Source organism: Patella vulgata, chromosome 4 (assembly GCF_932274485.2).
Source record: "Patella vulgata chromosome 4, xgPatVulg1.2, whole genome shotgun sequence".
NCBI classification, from domain to species: domain Eukaryota; kingdom Metazoa; phylum Mollusca; class Gastropoda; family Patellidae; genus Patella; species Patella vulgata.
The window spans coordinates 13,246,465-13,255,936 of record NC_065882.2 but is presented as its reverse complement, the minus strand read 5'-3'; the positions used below and the strand labels follow the sequence as shown (position 1 = coordinate 13,255,936).

The 9,472-nt window shown below is 40.4% G+C and overlaps 1 protein-coding gene across 1 annotated transcript; it reads left to right on the top strand.

The window, feature by feature from the left end:
* The first annotated feature begins 6,599 nt into the window (after positions 1–6,599).
* LOC126819512 (tripartite motif-containing protein 2) lies at positions 6,600–8,544 on the top strand. Its single transcript, XM_050547628.2, has one exon. It carries the CDS (start codon positions 6,611–6,613, stop codon positions 8,054–8,056), a length of 1,446 nt encoding a protein of 481 aa, XP_050403585.1. The 5' UTR covers positions 6,600–6,610; the 3' UTR covers positions 8,057–8,544.
* Positions 8,545–9,472: the final 928 nt, after the last annotated feature.

Here is a 9,472-nt window from a genome sequence, read left to right as displayed (position 1 = left end):
TGACATGGTGATGGCTGATCCACGATTGACCACTGGTTACTAGTAAATGTACATGAATTTACTGATACTATTCGGCATTATTACAGAATGTATTCATATTTTTATATCAGAGGCGGATCCAGGAATTTTTGCAGGAGAGGATCGGCCAGGCTCCTGTTAGGACATTTGACAGTTGTCAATGCATGATGCCATCATCGTCTCTAAATTACCTATAGGCATACATATGCATTGGGTTTTTTAAAGAGAGAAATCCAACACATCATTTGATGTCAATTTTTATAATGAATTAATAGGATCATATTGTGATTCAATTTCAATTAAACAAAGCATTAATTGTGATATCACATATGTCTATATCATTATCTCGCGCTTTGAATGCCAATCCCATACCCCCATCTGATGATTAAGCACACAGCAGTGACACTTTCCTCATAGTGTTGTTTTACAAATTGTTTTATGTAGCTGAGCAGGGTGGGGTTTGAACCCCCCAACTCCTCCTCCCCCCTCCCCCAGATCCGCCCCTGTATATATTTTTTGTTTTTGTTAACATTATTATATTCACAATATCTGAAGGTGATTGCATGATTAACAGGTCAGCTCCCTATCAAGCTTTTATAATCTTTGAGTAGCATTTATTGTTATGTTTTACAAGCCATTATATATATACTGAGCGCCATGGAAAACGCATCACTTAGTTTTTCGTATAACAAAATGATCCTGTAAATATATCTTATTTATTTTGCTTCTTATTGTGAACAATATTCAAATGGGAACACATCAATAACAACACATTTGTACACTTATGGATGTTTAATCTGTAATCAACGGTACAAAGTCAGAGGGGTCAGCGACGTCACATGGAATTTACCAATGTTTGAAAGAAGACCTGGGGCAAATTGTTCCATTCTTGGACAAGAGCAGCTTCTAAAGCAGCAATGGTGTGCATCTGTGGGCTCCGATACAGACGGCGTCCAATCTCATCCCAGACATGTTCTATCGGTGCCATGTCCGGAGACATGGCTGGCCAGTTCAAAACATTGATGTTGTTAGCAGCCAGGTTGTCCATACTAAAACGGGCGGTATGCGGACGTGCATTATCCTGTTGGAAGTGCTGAAGTTGTGGGTGCGCTCGAAACATCGGAACAACAATTGGTTGCAAGACATCATCACGGTAGGCTACAGCATTAACGCGACCCCTGCAAATGTGTAGCGCGGTCCGGTGATGAAATGTGCATCTGTGGGCTCCGATACAGACGGCGTCCAATCTCATCCCAGACATGTTCTATCGGTGCCATGTCCGGAGACATGGCTGGCCAGTTCAAAACATTGATGTTGTTAGCAGCCAGGTTGTCCATACTAAAACGGGCGGTATGCGGACGTGCATTATCCTGTTGGAAGTGCTGAAGTTGTGGGTGCGCTCGAAACATCGGAACAACAATTGGTTGCAAGACATCATCACGGTAGGCTACAGCATTAACGCGACCCCTGCAAATGTGTAGCGAGGTCCGGTGATGAAATGTGAAGCCTCCCCACACCATTACACTTCCCCCACCCCATCGATTCGTTTCGAAGACGCATCAGTCTGCAAGACATTCCCCAAGATGTCTCCACACGTTGACGGCCGTCAGCATGATAAAGATGAAAGCGACTCTCATCACTGAAGAGCACACTTTGCCAGTCTACTCTTCTCCATGTCTGGTGTCCTTGAGCCCATATCAAACGCCACTGACGGTGATGATCCCTGCGGATAGCTCCAACATAAGGTCGTCGTGCACGGAGTCCTACTTCCCTTAGACGACATCTTATGGTGTTGGCACTTACTGGTCCTTGTCTTCCGACGACTGCTGCACCTGTTCGAGTCGCTGGGCGGAATCTGTCACGCAGATGAGTGACCCGGATGTAGCGGTGTTGAGCCTGGCTTGTAACGTTGACGGTCACGTGTTGATCCAGTAACTCGAACACGTTCCACCAACCTTACAATAGTGGACTGATGACAATTGAAGTGTCTGGCAATAGCACGTGTAGACATGCCAGCCCTGGACATTCCCATGGCTTCATTCCGTTGATTTTCAGTAAGTCTCGGCATCTCTAGCTCGATTCCTTCACCCGTCTAACAACAAATTACGACAGATTGACGTTTCACAGTTCATGTACTGCACATTAAGTTGAAAACATGCTTTTAATGGGCAATTTTTTTTTGTGCACACGGGCCGATATTTTTTGCGTTTGGGAGCTTTGTGTGAAACAATAGTTCATAGTATTGCATAATATTATACATACAAAACCACCTAGTAATAAAATATTTGGGGAAAAAAAGTGATGCGTTTCCATGGAGCTCAGTATATTTATATGTATTTTTTGGGTTATTTCTTAATTGATTTTGCAATACTAATTGTGATTTATTATCCCCCGCATTTTGAATAAAGCAAAAAAAATATTAAAATGAGTTCGTTTATCCGACTGTCTCATTTTATTGGGACACAATAACATTGCTTCTGATTGAGGGAGCCGGTGATGAAACTTGGTGTATTGTTTTTTTATATCCATACCGTGACTAAGTTCAGTAATGAACATTTCCTGTTCCAGTGATAAACAATTTGATTTCTCTGTGGCTCAGTGGGTTTGAGTCAACTGGCGGGGTTTCGATTCCCCGGTTGTACGTGACAAGGAGTAGCGTCGCTTGTCCAACCTCGTGGGTTTTCTCTGGGTCTTCTGGTTTCCTCCCATTGCTAAAGACCCCTACGCGCAAGCGAATTATTCAAATAACATTAAACCATATCTTAGTCCCGAAATGACATAGTTTGTGTCGAGTCGACGTTAAACCCCATATCTCTCTCTCTCGGCTCAGTGGGTAAGACGCTGGCCAAAAAAGGTCATCAGGTATTTCCGGCGTGGTTCCTCCTTGGCAGTGGTGCAGGACCGTGGACCTGGGAAGAGACAAGATATAGTCGTTTGAATGGGATGAAAAACTGAGGTCCTGTGTACACATATGTGTGCACGTTAAAGATCCCTCTGCCCGTCTTCATTAGCCCAGTCGGATGTTAATTTTGGGATTGAGGTTGGGGACAGAAGCCCCACTGTTGGCTTGTTCAATTTTCGTCTTGACCATAATTATTCCGAGACTGTCCAAGTTTAAGCAGAGTGATAATCTTTGATTGCTAGTTGCTTTATAAAACGATAAATGTGCAAGTGTCATCTTTTTATAATGGTAGTGATGCGGGGGACAGTAGCTGCGTTGTGGGCTGGAATACCTGTAAAGTAACCGCTTACAATTTTTACAGAATATTAAAGAATCTGATTAAAATGCAGATCTATTTTTCGTTTCGTTTTTTTATACTTTTGTAACATAATCAGATCATCTAATAACTGTGGATTGGACTTCTTTAATTCAGCAAGACGGTAACAAACATTAAACTACACTACATGTATAACAACCAATACATATTATAATATTGTAATCTTTACGGCCATCGTCTTAATTCACGTCTGCCTCCATGGTTCTGTGTTGAGCTATTCAACTCAACTAACTGAAGTGACTTCATCAGAAACCTAAACCAATTTATAGGTGGTATGAAGTTACATATTATTGATATTGAATAAAAAGAATTATGATGACAGCTGAATACTAATAAATAAATAAATTAAAGGTCGGCGGGTTCTCCGACATGACCATTTCAATATGGCAGTAGCTTATCTTAACAATAATCATATCGATGTTAGAAACAGCGGTTAGGTCAAAAGGACAGCAGAGACTTCACCTTTTGTTACATTTTCAATGGAAATGAAATGAATTGAAATGGGGTTTAACGTCCTACTTTTCTGCTCCAAACTGGGCTAATGAAGACGGGCATACGCCATACAGTGTGCTATGAGGGAAATTTTGCCCGGACAGCGGTTCTATGGCCTACTCTTATATCGGATTCCAACTGCCAAGGGATCTTTTACGTCACATTACGTGCACGCCAATGTGTACACGGGACCTCGGTTTTTCTTCCCATCCGAGCGACTAGACAGCCTGCATCACTGACAAGGGGGAACCACGCCGGAAAATCTGGATGAACTTTCTCGGCCAATTCAGGAATCGAACACCGACCTCCAGGCTAGCGAGCCAGCGTCTTACCCACTTGGCCCCTGTGATCCCCTACTTTCGATGGCCTACACTACATGAAGATCTGTCAAGTTGTACTCGAAGGTCGTGTCAGGGGTCGTACGAGCAGCTTTTGACCCTATGACGTCAGACATTGATTAATCAGTGTTGACGTTTTTTAGTGGTTTTATACCCACAGTTCCGTGCATGGCACGCCAAAAAGTCACCGAAACAGACTGTTTCATTGGCTTATCCTTCACTTCAACCAAAACGCCGGTAGAATAACAACTCTTCCAGATCCTAGTGTAGTATAGACAAGTAAAACGAAATTTCGAACTATAAAAAAATGAAACGAAATTGTGTTTCAATCAGACTGTAATAAGTCTCACTTTTTCCCAGTCCCTCACCATCAAGTTTATCAATATACACATCAAGCGCTCCCTAACGCTCAGAGATCAGACAATTTTCTTGTGCAACCTTTAACGCCCCTAGTCGTCGGTTTTCCGGTTAAAGAAACCCTTACATTTTTGTCCTGTATGTGCTCCATGGGTGATTTTCAAGGAATCCAGTATTTTTCTAGTAAGATTGGATGCACCAAAATTGCCATACTTTAATTTTATTGGAAATAGCTATAATTTTATTGGAAATAGCTACCCTATAAATACCTTTGAGGAAAAGTATCTTTAAATCTAACATAAAATGGATAATCGAGACTCTGTTTATTATTGTAGCAATGGTATTCAACTTCGCCCAGAATAAAGTAATTTGAATGAAATTTTCAATAAATCCACCCCCCTGCTCAGCTACATAAAATCTTTTGTAAATCAACACTTTTTATGAGAAAGGTTTCTCGGCCGTGTGCTTTATCCTTTATCGTCAGATGTGGGACAGGATGGGCACTCAAAGCACGAGGTAATGATATAGACATTATGTGATATCACAATTAATGTTTTGCATCCATGAAATTGAATCACAATGTCATTGTATTAATTCATAATAAAAATTGACGTCAAACAAGGTGTTGAATTTCTCTGTTTAAAAAGCTCAATGTGTATGTATATACGCCAAAATGACGATAGGGACCATGCGGGAGGGGGGGGGGAAGATACATTGTGTCAGTAGCCTGACAAACCCCCAACTGGAAAAATTCCTGGATCTGCCCCTGAAAATAAGATAATTTTATACTAGTATGACTAATTAAACTTACAATGTAGCACAGTGGCACAACTATCGCCTATAAACTCCAAATATTTACGTTTAAATTAATGAAGCTTTGTTTTTATCCGACATACATCTCCTGCTTAAAAATGACGTTCCTAATAACGGCTTACCGCTTCGATTTTAAATACGATGATTTATACGTGTTTCATGTAGGATTATATGCTTAGTTGTAGTTAGATGTGGCAGAAATGTTATAAATAACAATAATCAATCGTTGTTTTGATGAAAAATATTGTCAGTTTTGATTACTGTGGCACGATGTGATTTGCGTTGGGCTTTGCTACGTGGAACCATAGAACTGTACTAAAACTATGGTGGAATTATATATATAATACCATCTCTTATCTCGAAACACGGAGGTTTGAAAGATGAGGTTTGTTATCTAATACATAGGCTATATCAATCTAGTGGCATTTCCTTTCCAAGAATATGATGTCTGTTTTAGTAGAATACGTGACACCGTATTCTACGTTACACGTATTCTACTAAAACAGACATCATAGCTCCGCCACTGTCGCTGACACCAACCCGACTACAGTGTGCCAAAATATGATCTGAAAACAAGAATGACTCAAACTGTTTTAATGTAACATGTTGCCGTGGAGTTTGATTTATTTTTAAATCGGGACTGCGCTGTACAGTCCCCCGGGCCTAATAGAGGCTTCACTAAAAATGTAAATTACAAGTAAGATGTAACAGAAATAATACGACCAGTCTTTACAGTGGGTGGCGACAATCTGCCAAATGACGCCATGAGCAGCAAGACATCAGTATAGTGGAACCATTTCTAATTCTAGGCAGGAAGACATCAGTAGTGGAACCATGTCTAATTCTAGGCCGTAACTAGCTCAGAGCAACGAGGGGGGCGGGAAGTGTTCTCAGGGGGTGCTGTAAAATTGACGGACAATGTATATCTATTGTTTTTATGGTCGACAATTTTTTCACGGGTGGAGGCGAAACTTTTTGCAGAGGGGGGGGGGGGGCTTGCAGAGGGAGAACGTCAAAAAGAAATTAACAATAAAGGGCGATAATCGTGATAGAATCTCGGAAAATATTAAAAATAATTAATTAAGAGTAGTGAGCAAACGGGTGCAAAACCCAACATTCTGCAATATGTAGTGCTGAAACTTTAAGCATCTTGTATCGGCCTAGTATGATTGTAGACTGTCATTTCCTTTCCAAGTAAACAAACCGGTAAGTGTCACGTGGTCTGGTGTGACGTGGTCTACAGTCTTCATAATATAAACACTCGTACAATTAACTACACTATTATAGTTAGTTCTATCGTAGAGACATAACGAAATGGCGCAGAAAGTTTCCAGTAACATTTGTAGCATTTGTTTTGATGATTTCGAGAATCCGAGAATAATAGACTGTCATCACAGTTTTTGTGAAGACTGTCTGGATGGCTACATCAACAGCTTTACCATCAATGGCCGTTTTTTCCTTTGTCCGATATGTGGCAAGGAGATCAAAGCGCGTAAAGGGGCGAAGAAATTCCCGAGGAACTTTTATCTTGATGACAAATCGAAGACGGATTTTAATTCTACCCCATGTGGAATGTGCAAGACATCGAATACGTCAAAGTTCAAATGTAAAGACTGTGATAGATATCTCTGCACATCCTGCAAATCAATGCACGATACCCTCCCACCGTGTAGTGGTCATCATGTGGTCACTCTAGACACCACAATTCTCGGCGATACCAAGGGCAAAACGACGAAGAAGAACTGCCCGAAGCATTCCGACAGTTGTATGGAATTTTACTGTCGAGATTGCACGGAAACTATTTGTATGAAATGTCTGATGACAAACCACAGGCATCATATGACATCGGACATTGCGGACGTTTGTTCAGAGGCAGTCCAGGAGCTGAAAGAAATTGAAGAGATATTTCAAGAAAAGCTTACCCAAAGTGAAGAGAATTCGGCGTCACTTAGAGATACGATTTCAGAGATCCAATCATCGTATGAACTGTCTTGTGAGCATATTTATCAGCAAGTTCAGAAAGTCCGCAAGTCTGTCACCGACGCTGGAGATTGTCTTAAAAACTCTTTAAAAATGACTTTTGGTGAAGAGGAGGAAAAGATAAAGAAATTTCTGAAGGGTAAGGAAGATGTTGCCCAGCAGCTGAGAACTAATGTCCAAAGTGTTGCCGAGATGATACAAAATGAACAAATGATGGAGGCCGTGAAAAGTCTCCCGTCATTCAGAGCACAGTTAGAAGAAATCAACTCTGTGGATCTCGAAATACCCCAATTAAGCTGCTTTGCGTCATTTCAAGAAAATAAAATCAACACTGGTGTCATAATGTCACTACTTGGAACCATCAAAGAAATAAACCGAGTGGATGCGTTTAATCATACCTTCTCTTTGAATCAGCTCAAGAGAGACGGGCGCGAGGAAACTGAATGTAGAGAAATAAAAAGGGAGGACTTGATTTGGTACTTGACAATAAAGAAAGGAACAACGGGGATGATGTTCATTGGTATTGGTTTAAAAAATACAAACATCAAATCTCTCTCGGGTAAATTCACCCTGAAGTTGGCAGTCAGCAAAAGTGATAAGAAGTCCGCTAAATTTATGGGAAATATCAACTTGAAGGATGGCTCTATGATATTGACAACGGAAACTAATCTCACATGGGCGGAGCTGTGTGACCCTAATCGGGGCTTTATTGACGTCCGCAGAAAGCGGTTCTTAGTGAAGGCTTCAGTTTCCGTTACTGATATGACAAAAACTATATAAAAATTGATCTGTACAAAATATGGCTTGATAAATTGTGTTATTGAATCCAGACACCCAAGCACGTTAGTCGCTGGCATATCAATTTGATAAAAAACGATCTCGATCGAAAGGTACATCACCCGTTCGATTAGACTATATAGTGACATCATGACTATATCACAGTAGGTTGGATGCAAACTGCCAATCTATATTTATAACGATTTAATTTGCAGTTGACGATTTTACAAGGAGTTCTGTGCAAATTAATAAATTTATCTTACGATTTTACTAAACCAATATATAAATTTATCTACGATAAGAATTTCAGTGTTCGGCGCTCCAATAATACGCCACCGGACACGGGACCTCGTTTTTTACGTCCCATCCGAATAATTATAACCGTCGCTCAGTAATAAGCAGTAATTGTATTTCATAGAATTGTGACCTGTATATTCCAGTTCAATTACTAAATGCCATTGAAACAATTTATTCGCTACCCATTGGTTTATGTTGGGCCATATATATATTTAAAATACAGATGTGACGTCATCCTTTGATGTTAGCGTACCATTATTTCACATAATGGCACGGGCAATGTGCCAAGCGTACATTATTTATACTAGTTGAAATATGGGACCCGCGTGACGTATTTCATTGAAATGCACGTGCTGGATAGTGTCTGGTCTCGTGCAAGACATTGCGTAATATATAGATATTGCCCTCGTGCTATCGCACTCGTACAATATCAATATATTACTTAATGTTGAAATATGGGACCCGCGTGACGTATTTCATTGAAATGCACTTGCTGGATAGTGTCTGGTCTCGTGCAAGACATTGCGTAATATATAGATATTGCCCTCGTGCTATCGCACTCGTACAATATCAATATATTACTTAATGTCTCGCACTCGACCATTAAAATATCCTCATGATGTCGCTGACTTGCATTGGTTGCTCAATTCTAAAAACTGGAAGTGCGGATATCCTGAAGGACATTCTCCTAAGTCAATCTACAATCTACAGGATCCGTTTTGTAACTGATCGCGTGGACTTGATGACGTTTAATTCCTGATAATAATCACGGATGTACGTACAGTCAAGAGAAATCTAATTAAATTTTTATACGTCATTTGGATTTTTCGGAAAAATGTAAAATATTTCACGGTAACAGTCATGTTAAAGAATTTCGAATACTACGAGTGTGACGTCACACAAAATACACTTTTGACCTTTCTTAGAAACAGGGGCGGATCCAAGTGGGGTGGGGGTGAGGGTCCAAACCCCCTCTTGCTCGGCTACATACAAAATTATGTAAATCAACACTTTTATGAGAAAAGTGTCACGGTCGTGTGTTTTATCAGATATCGTCAGATGGTGGGATTTGATTTGCATTCAAAGCGCGAGATAATGATATAGGCATGTGTGATATCACAA